The following is a 27536-nucleotide window of genomic DNA, read 5'->3' on the forward strand; positions in this document are numbered from 1 at the left end:
TCCTGGGGAAAGGAAACAACACTCTCCATGCCCCAGTGGCTTCCTGGACAGGAGGGTCTGCACTCCTTGGATAAACAGTGGAGCAGCCCTTATTTCTTTGCTGAGCAAGAACAAGGAAAGCATACCCAGCAGGTGTACTTTCAGCCCTCAAACAGAGCAATAAGCCAGAACCCTGGGTCCTTCCCTCTGCCATCCACCTTAGACACAAGTAAAGGAACACGGGGTTTCTGTTTTCTTTTTAGCAAGCAGGATAAATGTAGCTTTATTAAGGAAAGGGGGGGGGAAACTCCTGGGAGTAGGGGGTGGGGGGGTGGAGCTAGAGGACATCTTTTTACCTGCAACAAATGTTTCCTTTTGTTCTCCAGACTCATGAGAAAAATGAGTTTTGGTTTGAATCTTGCCACCATTTTTAAAAATTCCCTTGAAGAAAAAACAATAGCGAACACGTTATTCATTCTAGGAGATCTTCTTCTCCCCATCCCCCAGAGTGAGGACAGAACAGCCAACATCAGTTGAGTAGCGTGGAGAATGCTCAGGGGACCTTTTGTGTTTCTGGGGTAGAACCCAGGCAGGGCCCCCGCACACGCTGGACACGTGCTCACCATGGAGGTACTCACTACACTCCAAGCCAGCCTGGGAAATCCTGAAGGAACCAGATGGAGCTGGCTACAGCGCTCTTGATTGATTCACAAGGGTAACGGAGAGCAAAGGAAATGCCAACACCTCTTCACCACCCTTCACTTAAGTTTTTGTTTCCCCTGCTCTGCCCACTGAAGTAATTTCCCTTTATATGTTTAACTATAGGGTATCTGATTCAACTTGAAATATGAAGCAAATCTCAGGGGAACTGAGTCAGAGAGGAGCAGGCAACAGAGCCACTGGCTTTAGCCACTGCCTGGCTATTTCCCATCATGCTTTCTAACTTAGGGCCTGCATTCTCAGGGGGAAGAACAGAGAGGGACGTACGGATCTCTTCCGGTGAGACTCCTCATGGCCGTTGCTGTCGCTGGATGATGTCTGGCTCATGAGGTGTTCGTGGGACCCGTTACTGCCCAGGCTCCCGTAGCCACTGGAACCGCTATGGGGAACCGGCTGGGGGAAGAGCAAACAGATTGCAGTGGACATGGTGGAAAGGTCACCACAAGCAAAGCTCAAACAGTGGTCTAAGCTTTCCCAAGGTCACACAGAGAAAATACGTGGAGGTGAGCTTTAACCCTTCCTTGGTAGGCATTCAGCCACCAAAGAAACCCCATCAAAAAAAGAAAGAGTTCAACCAGCTGATTATTGCATAGCCGAGGTCTTTTGAAGTCTATCAACGTTTTACAAATATAAAACCAATTCACCTACAGCTATACTTTGTAGCCTATAGCCAAGATAGGGAGATCAACTCAGCTGTGGGACTGACTGTGGTTAAACTGCTCATTCAAGGTCAAAACTCACACATGGATGATTGTAAGCCTAGGAAATTTGGAGGCACTTGGTAGCTCTTAGGCCAAGCACATTATCCACACTTGGCCCACCTGGGCCAGCATGTGGGGACAGGCAGGACAGAGCCCTCCTAGTGTGGCACCCACCTGCATTAGCAGCCGGTGGATTTGCTCTGTGAGCTCCTGAACGCTGGGGTGTGGAGTCTTCTCCTCCGGGCACGGGGAGGCCGCAAACACATCCTCATTCAAAGGGCCCCTGCATGATTTCAATTTGTCTCATCAGAAGGGCCAGTTTAGCCTGAATGTGGTACCCACACTGCCCACTCAGGCTGGAATCTCCAATACAACCCCACAGATACCCCCCCCCCCAGCTGCCACACAGCTCTGCTTGGATGAGTTCCTCCCACCTGGGCAGGCCATCCCCTGCCCATCCACAAGGCCAGCATCTCCCACCAGGGAGCTGTCTCCATCTATGTCCCCCGCTGGTGGGAAGTGAGGAAGGCCAGGGTCCCCAAGCCCAGAGTGGAAGGAGCCCTGGGAGCACTCACACCCTGACTTTGTGCCTCCCAATGATGAAAGATATCTTCCTGCTCCAGGGGTTGATGAAGCTAGACCAGCTGCTGTCCAATGTGATGTACTCCCCGTTGCGGGTGCGGAATCGAATGGGAGAATAGTCGAAAGGCTGTCCGCCGGCCTGCAGGACTAGAAGGTGGAAACAGGTCTCAGTGCTGGTGTGTGAGGTAGAAAACAGACACACACACAGGCTGGCTCTCAACTGTGTCTGCTTCAAATCACACCTGGGGTGATTTCCAGCAAAGGCAGCTTCATCACCTATTTCAATCTCTCCACATCTGCAAGGGCTCGGCTTAGAAGGGTCCTGTACAGTCTACTCCCAAGGATGCTCAGAACCTTCCTGCCCCACAGCTCAGCTGGTCTCCCCATGTTTATGGACACCAATTCTATAAATGAATTGCCAAGGACCCTTTATGAGTTTTCTTCTCCCTAGCCCACCTAGGGATAATGACATTGGGTCCCAGCAAGGAGGTGGGACATCCACTAGGGCTCAGCATTCCCAGTGGGTCTGACCCCTTCGAGCACCAGAGCACACAGATCTCAGGGCTTAGAGAAGACGACCTACTTTTCTTGTGGATGGCAAGCATCAAGGGCCGGTCACTGGGGTGGAGCTGCACGAGCACTGGTGTCTCGATCAGGTCCTGAGGTAGATAGCCCAGGAGAGGGACTGCCCTGTAAGGCAAGGGACACAAGGCAGTCAGTGCATGCAATACAGATGTCAGGCAGGGCTGACAGACTCCAAGGGAGGGCCATCTTAGGAGACCTCCTTGTTCAGAGACAGACACAGCTCCAAGTCCCCCAAATGGGACACAGCAGAGGCAGCAAGTCTTTAAGCTTTGCAGCAAGTGAGGACTCCAGTGTCCCTGGGGGTGTGACAGTAAGGAGGCTGTCAGCTACAGCATGCGATCTCCCAAAAGAATACATCATGGCAGCGTGTTAATGTTTCTCTTTCTACTATCTTTCTAATACTGACTGAGTTGGTGTGAGTCTTGGTTGAACAGGTTTTGTCTGAAAGCTGTCTTTTCTAAGTCAGAAGGTGGTCCTTCTGTCGCTTTGACCCCCAGATCAGGCCATTTCCTGTGGCTCCCCTAGGAGTCCCCATGCCTGGCTGGAGCCCTTGCTCAGTGCCTGCCTGTCCTTCTGCAGAGTGGAGGCCCCTTGGTGTTTGGGGCTGGCCCTTGGTCACTGCAGGGGTGGAACCGAAGCAGCCCTCGGAGCATCTGTCTGCATCTAGCTAGGCTAGCAGCCTCTTCTTCCCCAGGCAGCACCCTTGCAGAGGCTCCCTCAGACTCTCCTCAAGCAGAAGGCCCTTCTACACAAATCCTTAGACTAGAACTTTCTTGGGAGAGACTCTGACTGGATCTTCAGTGTCTGAGGCACCCTCTCAGGCCTCCTGTTTCCTTTCCGACAGTGTACAGAATGTCCCTGGCGCCCTCCCAATACAACCCTGGCTGGAGCAACTGGGGGAGGGGAGAGAGAAAGGGGAAAGAGGAAGAGGACAAGAGCCAGGGAGGAGGAGAAGGAAAGGAAAGGAGGGGCAAAGCTAAGGAGGAAGGGCCCTATGCCCAACCCTGACGGCAGGGTTCTGTGAAGGGCCCTTTAGTTCCCACTCAGTAGAGAGCCCTCTGCAGACTGCCTCCCACAGGCACTGGCCTGCCTACTTGCCTCATAGCTGGAGCAAAACATGGGGCAGTTTGCACACAGTCCTTAGACCTAGGCAGCAATGGCAGCCTCTTAGGTGGCTTTGAACACTCAGCCCCGGGTTCTGCATCTGACATTGTCCCTCTGGTACCTGGTGATCTGTAGGACACACCCCATCAACCTATGCCAAGGGCAGCAGGTCTTTGGCTGCCCACAGAGCAGAACCTTCCAGGAGGCAGTGCAGCATGACTCTGAAGAGGGGACCTGTGTCCCTGGCCAGGGAGACAGAGGAGGGAGGAGGACCCAATCCCCCAGATCTGTTCTCTGTCCACTTCCTGTGGGCTTTTTTGAGGACACGTTTCTCCAAAAATACCCCCAACAGCCGGTTGATTTCCACCTCTACATCTGTCTCAGGGCTGGGGGAAGGTGCACAGAGGACCAGAGCCGCTCGCTCACACCAGCTCCAGTACCCTCCGTGGCAGACTCAAGGAGACAAGCCGGGGGAGCTTTAAGAAAAGGTGTGGAGGGACCCTGGAAGACAGGGTCCTGCTGAGGTCGGTCCTGCCAATGGCACCTCCTCCCGACATTAGCCCTTGGCACCCAATCCCGCATGAGACAATTTAAACAGGGTGACAAGGGCAGACTCAACTGAAATAATCCCCAGCTCTCCAGAAAGGCCCATGTATAGCTTTCATTTGTTGTAAAGTGTGGTGTTTGTTTTCTTTCTTTCTTCCTTTTTTTTTTTTAAAGTAGGATATTGAACTCCCAATTGTTCCCATCTCAGCCTCCTAAGAGCTGAGATCAATGTGTGCTACCACAACTGGATCTTATGGACTTTTAGTGCAATTTCAAATGATTTCATTGCCTGTATAGTCATGTGTCTTTTAACAGTGGGACACAGTCTGAAACATGTATCACAGGCAATTGTGTTGTACAAACAGTGACAAGTGAACAAAGTCAAACCCACACAGCACAGGTTGTCACAGATGTGACTGCTGATGTAATCGAGAAACACAGGGTACACACAAGTGTAGGCTGCCGCAGGGCACCAAGGAGGAGGACCTGCCAAAGTGACAAGCTGTAAATACATAGGCCAGAAGCACGGTGCTGTACTGTGCCCCGCTGTGGCTACTACAGAACTATAGGATGAGATTATGATAGCTTTGTTGCTAGGTAACAGAATCATAACAGTGTATGTGGTTTCACTGAAACATGCCTGTGTTGCAGAACAATATAGTCACACATTTTTGTGGATTACCATGTAGGTAAAAATGACACGTGACCTTGTCTTTAGCAACGATGTCAAAAGCAAAAAATTTCAGCCATACATCTTTAATCCCAGCACTTGGGATGTAGAGGTAAAGGCAAGCAGATCTCTGAGTTCGAGGCCAGCCTGGTCTACAGATTGAGTTCCAGGACAATCAGAGTGACACAGAGAAACCCTGTCTTGAAAAAAAAATAAACAAAAAACAAAAATAAAACCCCCAAAAGTTTATTTCTCTCTCTCTAGTTATTGCCAAGACAGCAAAGAGGCACTGAACATCTGTCCCAGGACCTGATGACATGAAGACCACAGTACTGATTCCCAGACAAATGACAGCGGACATGTGTGTGAACTGGGGAACACGCAGGACTCACCTCTCATCCACATCCTGGAACAAGCAGTTTGGTGTATGGGTTGTTGTAAAAATTCTCTTCTCGGGAGGAATCCTAGGGGCTGGGAGAACAGAATGTCCACGTCTAAGAAACGCACAGTTCCATTTTGACTAGGGAAACCACAGGACAGGCAGTAATGGGCAGCCAGCCAGTCTCAACAACAGAGCTGCCATGCTGAAATCAGGGCAGGCCCCAACCAGGTGGCCACCAACAGCCTCTTCAGCCTCCCTGGGGTGGTCAATGGGAGCTGCCATGCTACCTGAGACATGTAGACCCAGGACAGAGGCCCACCTGCATGGTTTATAAGATGAAACTACAATGAGCTGACCTTTAGAAAAATGAGCTACATGTTTGGACTTATAGTTTGCCAGTGCCATTGCCCTGGAGAACTTGACAGTTCCCAGGTGGCCAAAGACAATACATTCTAAATGGGAAGTCATATGTCCAGTATTTTTCTCAATCGGCAAATTCTAAAATCCTTGGTTCTTGAAGGACACTCTTAATTTGGGGTTTCAACTCGTTCTGCCTCTCTACACTCTCAATGAACATTTGGAAGAGAATGTTCTGGATACAGAGATACATCACTGTGTTAGAGAAAAGTCATATTAGAACATGCTGCTATCATTTTTAAGAAGCACTTTGTAAAAAACAAAACAAAACAGAAAACAGACAAAAACCTCACGGCTAATCAAAAGACTGCAATTCCAGGGTGAAGCTACCCCTCGGGGGAATCTAAAGTCCTGGGACTCCTGTGTTAACACACAGAAAACAAATAGCTTCTGGCCCATTGAGTAGGCACAAGGATCATTTGCTTAACAGTTGCTTAACAGGGATCCCAAGAAGGTAATCAGGGTGGCATAGTTTTTGGTCTCCATGGGAGAAAGCCAATTGTCAGGAGGCAGGGTGGCCTAAGGAGCCTTTAGAGGTAGGATAGCTGGATGGACATAGGCTGAGCTGCAGGGAAAGCCAGGCAGAGGGAAGGGCAGGGTGAAGACTCGTGGTCCTCGTGGGAGGAAGGTAGTCCAGATGGAAGTCCGGATGGGCCAAGGCAGGCACAGAGATGGCCCAGCACTGGAAGCTGGAGGAGTAAGTGCGGGTTCTGGGGTACTGAGATGTCTTGGGGTAGAGGCAAGGATGAGGGGCAAAGATGGGAGGGGTATGGGACCTCAAACCTGTCGGAGCTGGTGCCACTTTGTACATCAAAGGCAGCACAGGGAAGGGGGAGCGGACATGGAAATGGACACAGCTGCTCTCAGTGGGTGTGGGGAAAGCCAGATAGCAAAGAAGATTGTGCTGAATTTAGGGAAGATGGAGACTGACAAAATTAGGGAGAGGCCAAGGCAGATGAACAGCTAGGTACTTTTCAGACATCATATATGGACTACAGGCAAGAAGGATGGGCTAACACGGGTGTTCCCTGGTCAGGCATGGTTGTACCTTCATAGCCAGAGTGTACCCTCTCTGCCAGCAGCAGGCAGCAGAGTTGGCTCTCGGTGCCCTGCTGTTCTTGCACTTTGACCAGGTAGGGTGTCATGCGGAAGGGCTGGTAACGAATCTCATTCTCGTGGTGTTTTCCAACACTGTAGAGAGAGGAGTGGGGACAGGAGTGAGGGCCAAGGCTCTGAGCCAGGACAGAGAAAAGCCTTGGCCTGTTAGCTAGCCCCACCCCCGGCTACTTGTTAGGGCTAAGCAATTCTTCCATTTACTGTACCAGATGCCAAGGATGCTGAGCCAGGCCGCCACAGTAAAGCCCTAGTGGGAGCCTAAGCCATGCCAGAGGCAGCACACATCTGTACCCAGAGAAGCTGGCCAGTGCTCACTTTCCCGCCTTCTTCACTAGACCCACATTGAAGGGTTAATAGAGTCCACACAATGGGCAGTAGGAGGCCTTCCAGACTTTCTCTTGAACAATTAGTAGCTAGATTAAGGCAAAGCAACTGCAAAGGAAATTGCTTCTTTAGAGGGATTCTGGGCCCAGCTCTTCCCGGGGGTCATGACTGACATTGTCCTGGATGCTCAGGTGGTCACCAAAGAGCCTGTGAGGAACACTGTGACTCTAACCGGAGAGACTCAGGTACACATTGAGGGCTATACACAGTGCCTGGCCCGTGGCCCTAGGGAATGCCTTCCTCAGCAATAGAGGGCCCGTGTGGGGAACTCTGATTTTTGGGGGGAAGAGCAGGTTGACTTTCCCATTGCCTGTGTAGAAATATTATGTAACTCACTCATGTGGGTTTTCACACAGGCTCTGTAGAGGCTGTGTCTGGTCTCATTCCTGGGGGAGGGGGCACACACACCCAATTCTGGACTGTCTATTGTTTTCTGAGTTAGGAAGATGACACTACACTTACCTGACACGGCAGAAAAAGGATTTCTCCTCCATGCACTCTTGAGTGAAAGAATCTACAAGAAAAACCCAGAGTCATTCACCCAAGTCAACAAACAGGGTCAAACTGGGGTGTACATTATGAGTTGGCCCAAGTACAAAGTGAGTCCTCCACACAGCTTTTATATTCAGTACAGTTCTAATGTCTGCTGTATTCAAAATTACACTGTCCTACAAGTTTACAGCCAGAGCTTTAGAAAATGTCTCTTTTTTTTTTTTTCCTTTTTGAAACAGGGTTGTACTAAGTAACCTTGGTGGGCCTAGAACTTGAGGCAATCCTTCACCCTCTGCCTCTCTAGTGATACAATTACTGGCAAGAGCTAACAAATGTGTTTAAATTTTCTGAATGGTGCATAGTGGTGCTACTAGCACACTGAGAGCTCAGCGCTGGGAGACATACTAGTGTGTGTGTACTCTCACACTAAGCATTTACACTGGCATTTCTGAAATACTTGCTTCTAACAGAAGTGACTCAAGGCATTTGAAAATATCAACACTTGGTAAAATATTAACTTACTTTAACATTTACAATGTCTTGGGAAACGTGAGCTCGCTGGACCTCACGTCAGGGAAGGGGAGCAGGTGTCTCTATAATAGTTTGAAGGTTAAAAAGACCTTAGACTTTATCTTATATACGGTATTTCTTCCATTCAAAAGAAATGAAGAAACATAGGAAATGACCAGTTATAGAAAATGATACAGAGGTTAAAAAGATCTTAGACTTTATCTTACATACAGTATTTCTTCCATTCAAAAGAAATGAGGAAACATAGGAAATGACCAGTTATAGAAAATGATGCAGAGGTTAAAAAGACCTTAGACTTTATCTTACATACAGTATTTCTTCCATTCAAAAGAAATGAAGAAACATGGGGAATGACCAGTTACAGAAAATGATACAGTGTTACCAGCCTGCAAAGGCCCCTTGAGAAGTGGCCAGGCTCTCCTTCCTAGCTTGACCATACTTTGGCTGACCTTTTCTGGAGAGGCAGCCCAGACTACTCCACTGCTGCCCATCCACATGCCAAGCCATTTCCTTTCCACAATCCTGAACCAGCCCCCATAAGTCACACTGCAAACCTTTAAGTCTGCCTCTGGGTTTAGGGAGAAAGCAGACAATCCTCAAGCAAATGGTGAGTCTACCCTAGGCTGCCTACTGACTGAAGGGTCACATTTGTCAAGCTGGTGGAGGACATAATGGCAGTGCCCCCTCTCTGATGCTGACAGAATGGGAAAGGGGTGGGGTGGGGGGAACTGGCGACAGGAGAGGTCCTCCAGCCGGCCAGATTCCAGGTGGTGATGACATGGGCTGAGAAGCCATTATGTAAGCAGAGATCAATGACCTGTCAGAAACAGCAGATAGTTCCCAGTGACAAAGCCAGGACAATCTATCTGAGTTCTGCCCTTGTTCTCTGGCTTCTCAGAAGCTTTTGTCCTTAGTCCAGCTTTGGCTCTGGGCATTAAAAGCCAATAAGGGGCTGTGATCAGCAGAGATGTGTGGACAGACACCAAGAACTCTTGGGCTGGCTAGCCTTGTCTATGATGGTGGAAGACAGCTCCACCCAACCCTCCATCAGTGTCAGGGCTGTGACCCTGAAAGCAATGCAGCTGCCCCCCCACAACCCCCCACACCCCCGCCAGGGTCAGAGTCTGCAGAGTCTGCATACTAACTTGGTAAAACAGAACAAAGATTTGCAAAGTTCAACCACAAGAGGCCTGCATCCAGAAGGGCAGCAGGGGCTGCCAGTGCAGTGGCACCTAATGGTCCCAGTAATCCAGTCCGAAGAGAATAAAAGCACACCTGCCAATCACTCCGAGTGACTCAGACACCCCTTACAGACCAGTCATTCAGCGTTCCACAAGTGAGCCTAAAGTTCAGCATGAGTTTGAGAGGAACAGCCCACATCTAGGCCACAGTTGGTCCATCTGGCTTGCCATAGCTCACACTCTTCTCACAATGCAAACTATAATTAATTCCATCCCACAGTCTCTAGTGCCAACCTGAAAGTTCAAAGTCCGACTGTGAGCTCAAACCAACCGTCTGCTTCGAGGCAAGAGGGTGTGGGGTAGGTGAGCTGTCCCAGAGGAAGGCAGGCCAGAAGGAAGGGTGACAGGCCTCCGGTCCACAGACCTTCTCCTAAAGCTATAGGACCATCATGTTACCCCAGGGACACCTCCTGCACACCTGCACACCCATAGCACCAAGCAGCCCTGCCCCATGGCTTGCTGGGCTCAGTTCAGCTTTGGCCATTAGAGTTGACTATGGTTTTCCTGGGATATGTGGCTTGCCTCTGGTAGCTCTGCTGCCTTGGCTTCCCAAGGTGGCACCCACTGGCAGCACAGTCTTGGTGACATTCTCTGAGGTGGCTCTGCCCTGTGGCTGAGGAAGCTACGCCTCAGAAACAGCCTCACAAGGGTGCTGCCAAGGCTCATGGCTTACACGCCCTGGACTGCTCCTGCAGCACTGGGGCCATAGCCAGGGCTAGAGAGGGCCATGTGTGGATAGATGCATCCTCGAAGATCTCTGATGTTCCTTCACGGTTTTCCATGTGGTGAGGAGGTCTTCACTGCTGTTCATTTCCTACCCATGGGATCCTTTTGCAATCTGCATGACTGCACCCCTGCATTCCTTTCCACTCTGCATGTGGCCGACTGCAATAACTCCCCAGGACTAGCCATTCCCTCAACATTTCCATCAGCATGCTGGTCACAGCCACTTATGCAAATCAGAGCTTTCCTAGGTCCTGCCCCGCACCAGACTGCCCTCACCACTCAGGCATCTTCTCGTTCTCATTCTGAAACTGTTCTGCTGCTCCCCACTCCCAAGTTCCCCAGGCATGCTGCAGCAGCATCCAGTTCCTGGCACCAGTACTGTTTCAGTCTGTTTCTGTTGCTATAACAATGTGCCACAGATGACTTAGGAGGAAGCTTGTGATTCTAGAGGCCAGAAAGTCTAACAGCACGGGGCAAGGATCTGACAAGCTGCTGGGGAGGGCCATATGCTGCTTCAAATCATGGTGGGGAACTGTAGCGGGCACACGCAGAAGGGGCAGCCTTGCTTTATAGTGATCCGTGCCCTCCGTGCCAGGTGAGTCCTGACAGGGAACGCTGACCCTGGAGAAAGGCAATAGTCCCTCTGTAAGGCCTCATCACATCAAGGTCCCACCCCAGTGCTGTGACATCAGCAAATTCCAGGACAAGTTTTGGAGGGGACAAATCGAACTACAGCTGACTGATGCATGGGTGGGGCAGAGCTGGAAGGGGACAAGGAGAATGCCAAATCTGGCTCCAGGGAGAGACGGCACAGAGTGGCCTGGATGCCAGACAAGAAAGGCTGGGCAAGAACAAGAAGCTTGAACATAGGTGGATGGTCGGCACATGCTTGCTAGTGAGTAAGGAAAGTGCAGTGCAAGCTCAGAGAGCTTTATGACCTGTGTTTAGGAACCCGCCTCCAGCCAAGGTGAAGATTCCTCAGAAGCCACCCTGATGATGTCACACCTGTCCATCATGGCAGCTGAGGCCATGAGGAGATTAACTGCCTGCAGCAAGCTGGCATTCCACTTAACAATCCTCTGCTTTGCAAGATGCACCCCACTTCCCTACACCAGTTATGTCAGGGTTCCTCAGCACAACTTTGTTTTTAAAATGCATAATTATTAAGTCTCTCTGGAGTTTACTAAAAGACTATTCTTTCTAGACAGATCAGTGGTTGGCACCATTAGGAGGGCTCTGTGGGCCATTCTGACTTAGCTGAGATGGGGAGCCAGCTCCCAACCTCTCCCCTCTCCTCCACATTGTGGCCAGGACCTCACCTAATCCACTGCACACGCTCCAGGGTGGAAGCTTGTAAGGGGTGGTGTAGCTGTGAAATACACTGACATCGTGAGGAGCCAGGAACTCCACGAACTTGGCGTCACTGAAGGCATCCTTCTTACAGTGAAAAATGGAGGCAACTTGGTTAGAGATGTACAGGATCTTTCCAGAAACCAGAGACACAGCCACAGCAAACATATCCTGGAAACAGAGACCATGATCAGGTGATTATAGTCGGTAGGGACTGACCACCTATATAAGGCTAGTGGGGACACCCCATCACTAAGGCCAGGGGGTGTCTGGCCTCCTCAAGCCTGGCCAAGCTGACTTTCCTGCTCCAATGCAGACATCCAACAGAACACCATCAGGGGTGACACATTAGGCTAGCCTCCCCTGGTTCCTGAGCTTCCCTGGCACGGCAGAGTGACTTTCACCAGCTGGTCTCTCAAGTCCTGGGGGTGACTTGCCCCTCTGGTCACAGGTCAGCTGCCATGGAGGGATTTGGTTGGTAGAAAGGGGTAGGAAGGCTCCAGGAGCTGGGCTGGGGCAATCCTATTCCTCACAGGATTACTGTCTGTTCTCACCGAACATTCGCACGCCCTCTCCTCCCCCAGGCCTTTACACGTTTAGGGCTTTTGACCCAGACCTTATTACCACTAAGCCTGGACAGACAGATGGTCACCAAGTCCGTCTCTTCATCCTGAAGCCACAAAAAAGCTGGAGGCTCAAATCTCCATCATGGCTAGGCCTCCCTAGTCCTGGCAGCTATGACTCCGAATCGGCCAGAGATGAGGACAATCTCCCAGGAAAGAGCAGAAGTCTAGAACGTGACTTCACTCCACCAACTTGGTGATTTTACATTTTGTCAAGAGGAATGGACCCGCTTCCTGACAGTGGACCCGCTGCCTTACCCAAGGGCGAACTCGTGCCCTGTCAAAACACTCACAGCATTCTTCATGATGTACTCCGAGGTAATGCCCTCAACCTGCTCCATGGTGTAAGAGGGCACATCCACACTGCAGGGCTGGCTCTCACTGGACATCAGCAGCTGGTAGTACTCCTCGTTAGCTATAGCAGAGATGACACGCATGTTCAGCAGGTGAAACCAACGTGACTGCACGCTGTCACTGGGCCCTGCAGGTGGGGTCCATTTTCCTCAAATGAACAAGTGGATGAGAGGGTATTTTGGACTCAGAGAATGGAGACATGAGTGACCAGCACTCAAGAGCGGACCGGAGACTTTCTCTGACACATTATTTAAGTCATAAGGGTCCACAGGGCCCTGAAGTGTGATGCGACCACGATGGCCTTACTTAGGGCCACAGCAGCAGCCCCTGAACTTGAGCCTTGGTGGTCCCTTGAGGGACTTTCACACAGGAAAAATCCACTGCTTGAAAGAGGAACAGGTACCAGAAGCCACATTGAAAAGAAAGTGCTGTGAGCCACGTCTACAAATGTGGCCACTGACATGACTTCCTATGTAGTAGGAACCTGGGGGAACCAAGCCACAGCAGCTCTCACTGTACAAGGCAGGAAAACAGCCCGCTCCTGCCTCTACAGCTCCACATGTCCTTGGGTAGATGGAACCTAGGGTGGCTGTGTCCTGGAGTTTGACCCTGGGATCCAGCCAAGCATGTGCTCCCTGCAGTGTGGTGGTGGTGAGGTCTTTGGACCCATGGCTGGGTCTTATCTGATGTTAATTATTCCACCTTCACAGGCTGCTAGGTTTCTGAGCATGCTCTCTGCTGGAAAGCTTAGGAAAGTTCTTGAATTGGCAGAGGGCCTGTGTTCTGAAGTTACTGCGGAGGCCAAGCCTAGAAACCAACAGTCCCTGGAGAGCAGACTGCCTCCACATCAGATTGACTCATGCTCTTTCCAGAGAGCAGGCTCTTCCTTAGGCGCAGGCGCCAGAGCCATGGTCTCCATTGTCTGGCCTTAGGGCACTGGATTCCCAAATATGTTTGGACTAACCAGCACTGGCTAGCAGGTAGCACTGTTTAGATCACATCAATCCCCTCCAAAGGAACAGCAGTTTAGGGAGCGGCCCACAGAGGTTTCAGGCTGAAGAGAGCACCCAAACACACACAGAGGCCAGCACAGAGCAGAATGATGCCTCTAACAGCTGGATCCAAGGACCCAAGATCAGTACCAGCAACGTGCCTGCTACTGACAAAAGCCATCCAGATACTTAGAAACAGAAGACTACCTGGAGCACAAGTTCATCCTTGGACTATGGGACACAAGCCTGGACAGCCTACATGCTTGATGGCTTCAAGACAAACTGTAATGCTAACCACAAAGCCCACACTGCCTAGACCTCAGCCTTTAGGCCTTGCTTATTCTTATTCTTTATTTATTTATTTGGTTTTCCGAGATAGGGTTTCTCTGTGGTTTTGTAGGCTGTCCTGGAACTAGCTCTTGTAGACCAGGCTGGTCTTGAACTCACAGAGATCCACCTGCCTCTGCCTCCTGAGTGCTGGGATTATAGGCGTGCACCACCACCGCCGGGCTTGGCTTTGTTTATTTTGATGTGTGTTGGTAAGACGTAGTATTCAGCCCTCAGCTCACGTGTGTAACTGTGACCACAGTCACAAAGTGGGGTGGTGTTCACGCAGGTGCCACACATGGGTGAAGTGGTGGTGGGGGCTTGAGTTTCACATTCCCTGCCCATGGCACCTGCCTTCCCTGTCCCGGTGGGATGCTCACCTCTACCTGTTCATTTCAGAGGATCACATAGACAGCAACAGCCCCCACCACTCAGAGCCAGGGCTGGATGCAGGTGTTTTCTCCACAGTGGAGCACCTGTAAAGCTCACATCCCTGTGCCTAGCAACTGACTAAAGGCTTCTAGGCCTTTCTCCCAATGCCTACAGCTAGGCCTTCCTGGAATGACGTATCCAGGGGACTGGCACCTGAACCTCAGCATGGGCTGCTCGTTTTCCACCTGGGCAGTGTTTCCAGCTTGTCGGGGAGTCAAGGGCAACTGCAAAGGACTGAGAGTCAGGAGATGAGGAAGCTGGCCCATGCAGGTCCTGGGTGGGAGCAACCGTAGGACAGCTGAGTCTGCTCGGGTGTGAGGAGCCCTCTGGATCCCTGGACAGGAAAGAAGCTCAGCTCTTCTCCATGTTCTTATCTAGAAGACCCAGTCTTCTGCCTCACACACCAAGTAAAATGCCCTACCACATCCTGACTTCTAAAAGTCCAAACACACAAAGAACAGCATGCTCTGCTTTTTGAAGACCCAAGAATACGAACTGTTGATGGCCAGAGTTGCCCCTGACTGTGCATGCAAGATGCTGGGGACTGTCCTGTGATGAGCGGTGTTACTGTGCCCTGTCTCCTGCCCCTTCCTTCCCGATTAAAATAACCACCAGAGCAGAAAAGGTTTTGTAGGTAAACATTTTTAGATAAACTGGAAATGAGTCACCTGAGTGGAGGTCATTAATTAAGAAGTACCTTGGTGGAAGGTGCTGGAGAGATGGCTCAGTGGTTAAAAGGACACATGGTGGCTCACAGCTGCTTGTAACTCCAGTTCCAGAGGATATGATCCCCTCTTCTGGCCTCCACTGGCATGCACACATTTGGTGCATGTATATATTCAGGTACATGTACCATACATACATACATACGCACACATATGTAAAACAGTGCCTCGGATTTAGCTCAGTTGGTAGAGTGCTTGCCTAGCCTACATAAAGCCTGAAGTTAGAGCCCCAATTCCACATAGAAGCAGATACAGTGGTACACACCAGTAATCCCAGTGGTTGGAAGGTGGAGGCCAAAGGATCTAGAAGTTCAAGGTCATCCTCAGTTACACAGTAAGCCTAGTGAGTTTTCCATCAGCCTTGGACATGCGATCCTGTCTTCAGAAAAGCCAAGTGAGGAACTGGCAACCCCCTCTGGCTCTTTTCTCATGTTACAGGTTAAAGGTAGACAAGCCCTCAAGAATGCTGTACTTCAATTCCATTCTGACCCATGCAGCTCATGGTACTGTGTGTGTGACCATCATTCTGAACTCATGGTCACTGTCCCAAACACAAGCTTATGAGGGAAGCAGACTTCTCCCATCCACTGGTTTTCTGCCTCTTTTTGGGTTTGCCTCTAAAAGTTTAATAGAAAGCAGTGATGAACCATGGATCTCAACCAACTTTAACTTCATCCTATTTGTATTGCTCAGAGGTGAATCTTAAAAAGTGGTGTTTACACTGTAGTTTGGGGCACTGCCAGGGCTAGAAAGATGAAGATACCTCACTCCACAATGTTGTCCTCTGACTTCCACACACATGCACAAAACACATGACATCTATCACCACACACAGAGACACGTGGACACACACATACACAAAGAATAAGCAAGGAAACAAACAAAACTGTTTCGATGGGTTTGAACAGACGTGCAAAGTGCACATACCCTTCACCTGCTTCACGCTCCGAAGGGCATACTTCAAGGTCGCCAGTGTGCTGGCCTTCCCCTTGGCTTTCTTGTCTGCAGGGAGGTGGACCTTCAGCTCCCTCAGTGTCCTTATCAGCTCTTTGTGTGCGTCAGCTTTGGCAGACTGCTCACTACTGTGGAATTCAAGACAAAGGCAATCAAACGGGAGCCTTTTGAAGAGAGTGGCTGGGTGCAGGGGCAGCCATATTCATCCCTGGTCTCCCTCACCAATGGCAAGCAACACCTTCTCAGTTGCAGTCACTAACGAGGTCAGACATGGCCAAAAGCCTCCTTCCAGGGGACCACAGACTGGTAAGAATCCATGTTCTCACTCAGAGAGAGAAGTCCTTTCAACAAGAACCTTCCCTGGGGTCAGGCTGGGCCTCATTTCAGAGGGAAGATGGTCAACCCTTGGTATAGTGGTGTAGACTTTGCCACTGGGCTATCTCCTTCCCTACCCCACGTAGAGGGACAAGAACTGTATGAGGGATAGCAAAATAGCTCCTGGAGCCAGGCAGTGGTGGCATACACCATTAATCCCAGCACTCAGGAGGCAGAGGCAGGTGGGTCTCTGGAGACATAAGCATGGACCATGAGAATAGAGGAGAGGAAAGGGGACCTTGAAGAAGGGGATTCCAAGGAGAAGACAGCGAGCAGAGGAAGGCAGGAATGATGCTGGAAATGGTTTATGTCGAGAAGGTACCCAAAGAATGATGGGTCTTCAATGGCCAAGTACCCACATGCCCGGGAGTAAGGTCTTTGCCCCAAAGATGATAAGAAAGTGTCTGTGAACACAGATAATTTGTTGCAAAAGGGTAAGGAAGTTCCTGTTGAACAACAGGATGGGGGCAAGGATGCCTAGAACAGAGCTTGGAGGAAACTCTGCACTCAAGAACAACCAGCACAGGGAGGCACAGGACCACAGTGGCTGTGTGAAGGGCAGACAGATGCCACCAGTCACACTGACTGGCCACTCGGACCAACAGATCATCTGAGCTTAAGACAGTCATGTCATGCTGGGCAGTGGTGGCACACGCCTTTAACCCCAGCACTTGGGAGGCAGAGGCAGGCAGATCTGTGAGTTAGAGGACAGCCTGGTCTACAAAGCCAGTTCCAGGACAGCCGGGGCTCCTACACAGACAAACCCTGTTACTTTCAGACCTGGCCTCAAAGGAGACCCTGCACCTTGCCGAAGGTGCACAATGTGGGAGCTGTGGTGGGGCCTTGAAAAAGCACGAGGGAGCCACCGTGGTGGGCTCCATGTCACTGAGAGAGCACGAGGTGGGCAGGACGGTGGGTCTCACCTGCAGCCGCTCGTGGAGGGGTTGTGTCCCTGCTCTGTCATCATCAGTCTGAAGGCATCAGGGCTGCAAGAGCAGATGTGACAGTCTCAACGTCAGAGCCCTATATGCCTCTCCCCCCACCCTTCCAGCCAGTGACAGCGGACTAGGGACATGCATGGCACTTTCAGGAGAACATTAGGGTGTGCTGGGTGATGGCTTTGGGATAAAAAAAAAACCTGCCTGGCATGCCTGAGACCCGTGGTATGGCCTCCATGGCTTCCCACACAATAAAACTCTGGGCTGGAGAATCAGCTCAGTGAAGGGTTCCATGGGACCCAGATTCAAGTCCCAGCACCCACAGGGCTGCTTACACCCATCTGTAACTCGGGATCCGATGCTCTCTTACGTCCTCTGTAGTCGACAAGCACACAAGTGGTGTACAAAGGCAAAATAACCATCCACGTTATAATTCAAATTTAAAAACGGAAAAATTATGTTAAAACTGAAGCCTAAGATCTTCAGATATCAGGAGAGTTGAGCACTGAGAGATGGGGAGGCAAAAGGAGCAACTGTTTTCTGTGACCGCGTCTGAGCAGTCACCTCCAAGTGAATCAGACACAAGGGTGCGGAGATTCCGGACAGATCTCAACAAATACTATCTACACAATTAAGTAATGCGGCAATCTGTAAGCCCTGGTACGTGCTGCTTGAAGATGGGCAACAGAAAACATGGAGGCAGCCACAGGTGCCCTGCGTGTGAGGGTACGGCCTGAGGCTGACCCTACCTCGGGTGAGTGCTGGGAGGTTCCACTAGCATCCGCAGCTCCTTCCCATTGTCGTCACAGTCACTGCCCTGGGAGTCCCGCCCTGTGGAGCAGTTTTCCTTTCCACTGGAGCCGCTGCTCATGTCCACGTCTTCCTGGAGTGCAGCCTGGCTGGTCTGAGGTTCCCCTGGCTCCTCGGTGGGGCTGGTGGGACTAGGGGGAAAGTTCACATATCCATTCATGTCGGGCTCTGGAATGAAGCTGGTGAAGGAGAGAAGATCAGGGTCAAGCGTTGAGAGGCACCCGTGAGGCTGGGGATGAAGCTCAACAGAATAAAGCACTCGTCTAGTTTGTGCGAGGGCCTGCGTTTGGGTCCCCGTATCGGTGGCACAATTGTCATTTCCTTTTGTGTTCCTGACTCCTTAGCTCCTAGTGGCCCTCGATAAGGAAGACAGCTGGCCTGGGAACCTCAGCTGGGCCACAGAGGTGCTGACTCCGTCTCAGCAGACAGGCAAGTGCACTTACAGCCACCTGGGTGGTGGGGAAATGTAGTTATGCTAAATGGTAAGCAGGGCCTGGGCATCTTTGTCCAGCAACAACTTCACCCCAGCATGGCATGAGGTACAGGGCAGACGAGGGCAGCGCGGCCTCCATGAGGCTGCGCCAGTGGGTACACCATGGCATGTTCCAGATGCTAGGGCTCCAGCACTGCAGGTGGCCTGGTTTTAGCATAAGGTATTGTGAATGGGCAGGAGATCCAAGCTCAGTCATGACAGTCAGAGGTCACTAAACTGCCTAAGCATCACAGCCACGGGACCTGGTTTACATTTGGGTGGATCCCATGGCCACCCTAGACAGAAACTTGAACCTGTGTGCTTAGGGGTAGGTGGGTAGAAGGGGCTGAAAGTCCACTACTAACAAGACTTCCATAGAAAGTCAGACTCTCTGAGGGGTCACGGACTTAGTGACTGGGAAGGGTGGCCACACCACCAGACAGGAGGCCACAGCTCAGGGATAGGAGACTGTTAGAGGTCACTGGGAGAAAAAGGGAGGGCCAGGGATAACATTTCTAGTAGGATCCTGGCAGGAAGCAGATTATCACTTAGGCTGGGTCACATCAGATTTATGCAAACAGTAAAGGCAGCAAAGGACTAGGTGCTGGGCCTGGGAGAGGCAGTTACCACCACCCAAAGGGTTAGTGAAGAAGAAAGAGCTGAAGAAACCCAAGCGGGGGGGGGGGGGGGGGGGGGGGCAGGATGAGGAACAAGTACAGGGCCACTCTCTCCTCCTGACCTCTACCCCGCCAAGCAAGCGTGTGAGGGAGCCAGAGAACTAGAGACACGCTGGCTCTAGAAGGCCAGGCGGCGGCAGCAGGCTCACCTGGGAGGTACAACATCTCCCCGCCTCCCTGGCAGTCAGGAAAACACAAGCTGCCAATGGAAGGCGGACACAGCCCAGGTCCCGCTGCAGGCATTGCATGTGCTGCATGCAGGGTTCCATGCTGCAGGTGAGCTGACAGGGTAGGACACTCACCCAGGGCTGCCTAAGACCAGGCAGCAGCCAGCTCCAGACCTATGATACTCTGGTCCCACACCCACCCTAAGCTTAGAGGTGTCTCTGTGCTGACTAAGCCCACCACGGCATTGCTTGTCCACAGCACTGCTCACCCTTCCCAGGGTGAGACAAAGACAGAAATACTTTCTAGATTCACCCCTACCCTATTTCCTCCATAATTCATGTAAAATGACCAGCCATTTTAAACTGCTGGAGAAACAGCACGGTTTTCAGGCGTCCAGGAACACCCCCCCAAAGGACCCCCCACTGTTTGCCACCAAGCAAAGGCAGTCCAGGCTAGCAGAGATGGGAGTGGCATCGCACCAGGGGGTGGCACTGGGGCCTCACACCCTGCTGGGTTGCCCCAGGCCCCAAGGAAAGTGGGAGCACTACAGATCCTCCCCTCCTCCCCCTTACCACAGTGGGACAAAAGGAGAGTGTAACCACTGGGAAGATGCTAACAAACGACGGAGCACAACAGCCTGACCCCTATATGCAGGAGACAAAGCAGGTCACATCCAGTCACTGTCCTGGAGATGGCATCATAAGGCCCAGCACGGTCCTTCATGCAGCACCTCCAGGTCTCCCCCATTGTAGGACTGACTCCAGGGAGATAGATGGGAGCCACACAGAATCTAGCTATGCTGCTGCTGGAAACCAGCTCAGTGATGAGACCTTGTCTGTCCACAAGTAACAAAGGCCAAGGTGTGGCTTTCCAGAAGGCTCCAATCAAGAAGCACAGCCGCTAGCAGAGAGGGGAGAGCAACTCAGAGTAGACACACCTACTTCTCCCCAGGCACGAAACTTCTGCAGTCAACAGGTTTGATGGAAAGAGCAGCTAGAACTGAGATAATGCGAAGGCCAAAGCAGAAACACATCAGAACTGATTTTTAAAAGAGGAGAAGAACGCAGTTCAGTCAAGAAGGGAGAAATGTCTGTGGTGATCGGGGAATGTCTGAGAAAGTAATCTGTTGTTGGTAAGAGGAAGTCTTTCCAAGTAGACTTAGGTTTACTTAGGATGGTCTTGAACTTGTAACCCTCCTACCTCAGCCTTCTACATGCCAGGGTTACAGAGATTATGGTGCGCACACCGTACCTAAGAAGGGACAGATGACAATGCCTAGCAGGAGAGCAAGGGGAAAGCAGCCATTTTCACCCAGGGAAGAGTCTTCCAGAACAGCCTCAGAACACCAAGATAAAGACAGGTTTGCGTCTGCTAATCTGCAGCAAAATTATATAACAGAAGTCTAGCGACTACAGAGAAAGGTATGTTTTCAAGAGCAAAGAAAGCGATATCAGAATCCAATGAGGAAAAACTAACACGTGACCCACAAAGCAGGAAGGAGGGTGCCAGCTGAGGCACCAGGAGGCATTGTTTATGCCACTTACGTAAAGAAGAGGTGTGCAGGGAAGGGAGGATGTCCCAGACAGGGACTTGCTTGCTGTGCCCCAGAGAGATGGAGTTTGTCAGTATCCCAAGTCACAGGAAAAAATGTGCACGTTCTGGCTTTTTTTTTTTTTTTTTTTTTTTTTTGGAGTTTGGAAGTTGTGCCTAGTTCAAGGGAAGGGAGGAGACTTTTGGAACATGCCTAAGCACAGGCTTCACAGAGGGGACCTTTCCACAGAGAAGCAGGAATTGATGGAAAGATCACCAGAACCAGGAAAATGCAAAGGAAGAAGCCATTTTGCCCACTGGTCACAGAACATTAGCAGAACCCACTGCATGGTGATGGTAAGATGGAGAACAGACGGCCATGGGAGCTTGGAAATAAGCACAGAGACTCTCTGGAAGGATGTGTGACCTTTCGTCCTTCTAGGAACAGAGACATAGAAATTCTGAGCACCCTGCACACACACACACAGACCGGGGGGGGGGGTGGTGTCTCTGTATGACACCTGTATAATATGGCCACTCTGGCCAGATACCGGCCTCACCTTCCATACTGAACTATTCCTCTACCTGGCTCCACGGCAGTCAGCCCAACAGGAGAAGTGATTCTGGTGGATAATTGCTACTTATCATCTGGTGGATAAAGGCCTGTGATGGGACCCTTACTCAGAGGACAGACTGTCTCTAGAAGGGACTGTAGGCACTGAGGTTTAGTTGCCCCTGCCATCTATCCACACCCACATCCCAGTCTAGCCTGTGTGCACACTCTCATTTGAAAGCCTTTGCACTGTTGCTCCCTCTGGCCCACAGACACCTGGATAACTTCTATCACCTTCCCCTATGTCAGGGTGGTGTTTCCATTCCCCTCTAGAGAGCAAGGTGTGTGAGAGCCAGAGTTCTGAGTGTTTCCTGCTGGACTCCTAGGACACAGCACATCTATGGAAGGCACGCTGCCTGGGATGCTGCACTTCAGAGCACTATGCACCAGCTGGGACGGGGGCAGGAGAGCCTGGGACCGCACCGCAGAGCGCTGGGCACCTGCTAGGAGGTGGGGGGGGGGCAGGAGAGCCTGGGACCGCACCGCAGAGCGCTGCATCAGCCAGGAGAGGGGAGTAGCATAGTCTAGGAGTCTGCACTACAGAGCACTGTACACCCACTGAAAGAGGCAGGATAGTAAAGCTTAGAACACTACACCACCCAATTCTGTGCACCCACTATGAAAGTGCCACAGGCGTCCTGGACAAAGCTGGTAATGACACTAAAACCACAAGGGCACTCATGCAGACACGGCTTCCCAGTGACCCCTAGGGCGGCCTTCCAGCACACAAGTGCACAGCTGGAGCCCTGCTCTCCTGGAGCTCACCCAGAACACAGGTGACCAACAAGGAACTAGAACACATCAGATAGGAAACATTTCTGGGAGACATAAAGGAGCAGTGGGTCGGGGCTTGTGAGGGGGGGCTGGGAGAGAGGTACAGGAAGTTCCAATGGCACAGAACACTTTAATTAAGACTTGTCACGAGCTCCAGTGTTGACTCCAGGATTTCAGGGTGGACACACAGTCTTCCTGAAGCCACCAGGATTTGTTCTCTCTTGAGCCCTAATACTCTAGAACACATCCGTCTCATCCACACAGGCCTCCCCCTAGATGGGCAGCCCGTCTTTTTTTTTTTTTTTTTTTTTTTTTTTTTTTTTTTTGCCTTAGGTTATGGGGATGGCGGGACAGCAGCAGAGGTAGGGCAGCTGGGTGAGCAGAGGGCCAGGCTCTCTGCCATACTCCACTCTTCCAGGCCATGCAATCTCAACAGGTTCCTTAGCCTCTGTGCCAAGTTTCCCCACCTTTATGATGGGAATAAAAGCAGTCCCTCCCTCTTATTGGCACTTGGGAGGATTAAATGGCTGGATACACCTGCAATGGGATAAAAAAAAAAAAAAAAAAAAAAGCAGACAAAAACCCAGCTTTCCATCTTGGGGCTACATCACAGCAGGAACATAGGCGGGTCACACAGTAACTGGGGTAGGGTGAGGGAGTTCACGGTGGAGCCTGCTGGTGGCAGCTCTGGCTTACATGCAAAGGACTAAGACACACACGGCATTCTACCCCACCCCACACCAGGTACCCTGGGTGCTCTGTGTCGAGCTCAGTTCCTGGGACTCCTAGGTTGTGCCTGACGGTTCCAATTGCTTGGGGAGGGGGTTCTAGGCAAACAGGGTCACTGTTGCCACCAGGTTACCTTAGAGAGGAAGATAAACTTTTTTCAAAAGAGGGCCAGGCAAGAACAGCAGAAATATAAAGCAATAAACTAAGCTAAGTCTTTCAAAACCTCATTATTCCAGAAAATACACTGCTCAGCATGAGTGGTTCTAATGGGCCGACATCAATTTGCCAACTTGGCAGAACCAGCTGCTGGTCCAAGCAGACTTTGCCTCCTGGAAAGCACTCTGTGCCAGCCCTGCTGGGTGGGCAGGAGCCCTGGGAAAGAGGGTACAGTCTCAGGGAGGGGTCCTGGAGGGAGGAGAACTTGGCTGAGGAGCCTCTTGACCTGAGCCATCCACTAGCCTCGCCCATGGAGAGAGAGGGCCTGAGGGCCCGAGTTAAGATGGAACTGTTGACAGACACTGGGAAACTGCTGTGGGTCAGGAGCCTGGCGTGGGAGAGGGTACCCCAGGCTGGCTGCTAGGAATTCACAGTACTGCAGCTAGCTACACTTTCCATAACAAATGGTTAAACACGACAAACAAGCATGACAAAAGGGGGCCTGGAGAGCAGAGCCTGGACAAAGGGCCAGCCTCCAGTGCCACCAGGAACATAATACATCAACCTCACTGTCCCCTGCTTGAGAGGAAAATGGACACATTTTCTGAGGGAAATGAAAATCAGTAAATAACCTACTTCCTTGAAAGTATAGTTGCACACATCATAAGGTCCCAGCTTGGTATGCATCCCTGAACTGAACACGCCCCTCTGACCAGCCTGCAGGAACAGCTTGAGCCTGGATAATCACAGCCCAGCAAACTCTGACTGTTTTCTAACTTTACATAACAGGGACCTGACAGCCAGGACCTCTGCAAGCCTCATGGTATTTTACAACCTCAAATATTATAACATGTTTTTTACTTCCTGGTAGGAGCCAACTCCCTGGGGCCTGCCTGCTGTAATCCGGAGAAAATGTTTGTCCTGTTAAACAAACAGCCACGCTCTCCATGGTGACGGTTGGGTAACGGAGGAAAATGTGGCCAGGGCTGTCCAAATAAGGAGGGGAAAGAGGCATGCGGGTGGGGTGCTGCCTCACGGGGACTCCCCCACATGCTTTCCATGTGTTGGGGTTCCAAGCTGCAGAACAATAATGTACCAAGATGGCAGCCCCTGCTGGTGGCTGAGGTAGGAGGAGCTGCTTGAATGCTGGCAGGGTCTAGCCTTTGCCCTTGGGAACTTGGGCTGATCCTATTTCACCAGGTGTTGCAGTGAACGGACCCTGTTTCTCCACAAAGCCTACTGTGCCAAGATAATTATGTGAGGACTGGTAAGACGGCTCAGTGGGCGAAGCCACTTGCTGTGGGGACAGGTGACCTGAGTTTGATCCCTGTAACTGACTCCTTCAAGTTGTCCTCCAACCTCCACGCGCACACAATATACATACACATGAAAAGTAAATCGTGTGGCCTCTCTCCCTGCTTCTGTCTTGCTCTAGACTCTAGAGTTGCCTACAGTGATCAGATTGTCATTGTATTCCCAGAGCAAAATACTTCGCATGAGGGCCAGATCTCCAGAGGGGAGCACCCTGACTTATGAACTGGCCAGCAGAGGCTCGCTCTATCTACACTTGCTTGTTCTCCCAGGAGTCTACTGCTAGGCAGCTTCCTGCAAGGGTTGGATGAAGAGGGCTACAAAGAGCTGTGGGTTATGGGTTTCTAGGCACCCAGTGCAGTCATTTTCAGGGGCAATACCAATCTCCACCATGGCTCTTTCCTCTGCCTCTACGCGCCAGTCTTATCAATTGTCCATCGACTTCCCAGCTCGGGAGCTCAGGGTTCACTGAGATTGGATGAAATTATACCATTATAACAGGCCCCCACACCTTCCAGGGTTTTCTAGAAGGTCCAGTATTTGAGAGAAGCCATAAAATAACAAGAACCTTCCCTACTTCCTTTAAGCACAGCAGAAATGTCTCACACAGTGATGCTAACTGACAGCAGGCAGAGCTTCAGAAACTTCTTATCTCTTGGACAGGTGCCCGAGAAAACAGTGCACAGACACAGAACTCCAAACTCTTGAACTGAATCAGATTTCAGAGACTGCCTCCAATGAGGAAACTGAGGCCCAGGGTAAGCCAAGGTAGCCAGTAGCTGCCAGCTGGAGGTGCAGGGCTCCCCCGCTGCTGAGTACTCCAGCCTCCACAGAAAACATGAGCTGCATCAGCTCTGTACCCCTGAATCACACCAAGACGGCGGTGACAGATAACTGCAACCCACGCTGGCACACTGTACAGCCACCACTAAAATAAAGGAGTCCCTGGCTTCATTAGATCCCAATAACTTACAAAAAGCAACTGTGTGATTTAAAAACCCAAATTATAATTCAAGATCTCAGCCAAATCCAGTAGACTAAAGTAGAGTGGACATGCCCTCTTCAGGCTCGCACCTCTGGGAAACATGTAGACCAAGGAGGAGAAACAGGTTCTGAAATGGCCAGGCCTGGTTTTACAGTGGTACAGCCTGCCAGCCTGTGTCTGTGCCTCATCGAGCTAGGGGTTACCCTGGACGATTTCCAGGGAGCCTTCTGGCTCTCTGTTCTGTATGAATCACCTTTCCAAACTGGTTCCCTGTGTATACGTTACAGAAACCCTGGCAACCAAGGTTCCTGCAGGGGAAGCAGGCCACCGCCCACCTCTTGGTCCATGTCTCTGCTTTGCAGCCAAGGTATGTCCCAAAGGATGACGTGACTGCTCCAACTCAGAGTGGACCCCCCCCCCACACACACACACGCCCAATCCATCTGGAGTCAGTGATACTGGCAAGGATGCCACAGAGGACAAAGTGGGTGGAGAAGGTGGTCTTTTTGACCTGGGGGGGGCAGGCGTGGCTTAGTACTAGGAGCTTTCTTGTTCCCCCACCACCACCGCAGGGGGCCAGCTCCTATCAGAGGTCCTTTCCTAGGATCAAACTTCACTCTCCGGACTCATAACAGGAAGCCAGCTTCTCAAGGGATCCTCTGTGTCCTAGGGGCAGTTTGCACTACCCCGGCCCCCTTGGACATCACCAGTGGATGGGGTGGGGGAGATAAGGAAAATCATTTAAAGAAACGCAGTCTGGTGTGATGATCACTCAATGGCTCTGCGCCCTCAGACAAGATGCCTAACTAATCTTCCCAACCTCTGTGCCTAGACCTGCGAAATGGGGGCAGAATGTACGCCTGGACGAGGGTCATCTCACGGTCCTGTCTGCATTCTGCCGAGCTGCACCCATTCTCACGGTTGGCTACTTCTGGCGCAGGACCCCAGCTCCAGCTGTCCCAGCCGCAGGTTACGTAAGCCGCCCGCGGTCGTCCCGGTTCGCGCCACCGCCCCGCGCCGCGCCACTCACCGCTCCGCCGCGTCCGCCAGCGCCTCGGTCCTTCCCTCGGCCCGTCACTCGGTGCGCCCGGCCTGCGCCGCAGCCGCCCGAAGCCGCTAGTCCCTGTCGCGCTGCCGCCGCCGTCGCCGCCGCCGCCGCCCGGTTGCCCTCGGCTGTCACATAGTGGAAAACGTGACCGCGCGCGCTACGCCCGCCCCTGCGCGCGCCATTGGTCGCGGCGCCGCCTCATCTGCATACTGGCGGGGCGGAACCTGAGAGCCTCGCGCGTCGATTGGTTAGGACGCCCGTCGCTCTCTTTACATAAGACGCACATGGAACTCCATGTTCGCCGCCTCGGTTCCTCAATGAAGACGCTGCGCGCTCGGGCGCCCCCCCGCGTCCTGGCGAGTGGGCTCGTCCACTTCCGGCCCGCGGGCCTTCCATTCACCTGGCACGGCGGCTGCCGGCTCGTGCAGCGAGGAGTGGCACGTACCACTGCAGCGCGGGGGGTACTGGTGCCTGGCCGCTACGCAATTCGGCCCCAGCGGAGTCCTGCGGCGGTGGGCCTACCACCTGCAGCGACACGACCTCCTGGGCACCCCGCAGAACCGAGAAAGCTCTCTGCTGACACCCTTCGCTCACCCAGCTCAATTCATTCATTTCTTTTCTCATTCATTCATGGCGAGCCGCCCAAAGACAAGACAGGGCGGCCCCTCTGGATCTGCTGCTGCACACCCACTCAGGACATCCTATGCCCCAGGCTGATGGTCGTTCCAGATGGGCCAGAGCACATCGCTTCCACGTAGCCTTTCTTGTTTTTGAAACCGTGTGTTGCAAGTGTGGATTCAAGAAATAAGGTCATGATTACTGTGCAAAAATGCAAAAGAAAGAAGTGATTCCGCCCTGCCCGCAATCGCATAGCCAGAAAAGAGGCGTTCTAAAGTGGAACTTTACCAAAAGGAATGCTGTTAGTTAATTAACCTTACAAACTCTACAGAGGCGAAGCACTTGAGAATGGGTAAATGGGGTACGCATCTGGAAAATCAGGACTTTTCCAAAGTGGAA

At 51.6% G+C, this 27536-nt stretch overlaps 1 protein-coding gene across 2 annotated transcripts in view; it reads right to left on the reverse strand.

Annotated features, from left to right (window-relative positions):
• Positions 1 to 26619, reverse strand: part of Per2 (period circadian regulator 2) — a 42981-nt gene extending 16362 nt beyond the window's left edge. The window contains exons 1-14 of one of the 2 annotated variants that reach the window (XM_051190795.1): positions 26502 to 26619; positions 17996 to 18235; positions 17232 to 17294; positions 15907 to 16061; positions 12443 to 12564; positions 11496 to 11697; positions 7649 to 7700; positions 6735 to 6877; positions 5280 to 5358; positions 2566 to 2672; positions 1976 to 2129; positions 1575 to 1683; positions 967 to 1092; positions 336 to 420 (exon numbers count right to left, since the gene is read on the reverse strand). In XM_051190795.1, coding sequence (XP_051046752.1) covers positions 336 to 420; positions 967 to 1092; positions 1575 to 1683; positions 1976 to 2129; positions 2566 to 2672; positions 5280 to 5358; positions 6735 to 6877; positions 7649 to 7700; positions 11496 to 11697; positions 12443 to 12564; positions 15907 to 16061; positions 17232 to 17294; positions 17996 to 18216 — 1618 coding nt within the window. In that variant the 5' untranslated portion in view covers positions 18217 to 18235; positions 26502 to 26619. Of the gene's footprint in view, positions 1 to 335; positions 421 to 966; positions 1093 to 1574; positions 1684 to 1975; positions 2130 to 2565; positions 2673 to 5279; positions 5359 to 6734; positions 6878 to 7648; positions 7701 to 11495; positions 11698 to 12442; positions 12565 to 15906; positions 16062 to 17231; positions 17295 to 17995; positions 18236 to 26501 lie in introns of those variants that run through there. The other variant, XM_051190796.1, reaches the window with a different exon arrangement.
• Positions 26620 to 27536: the final 917 nt, after the last annotated feature.

The sequence above is a fragment of the Phodopus roborovskii genome, unplaced genomic scaffold (genome assembly GCF_943737965.1).
Source record: "Phodopus roborovskii unplaced genomic scaffold, PHOROB, whole genome shotgun sequence".
Lineage (NCBI taxonomy): Eukaryota > Metazoa > Chordata > Mammalia > Rodentia > Cricetidae > Phodopus > Phodopus roborovskii.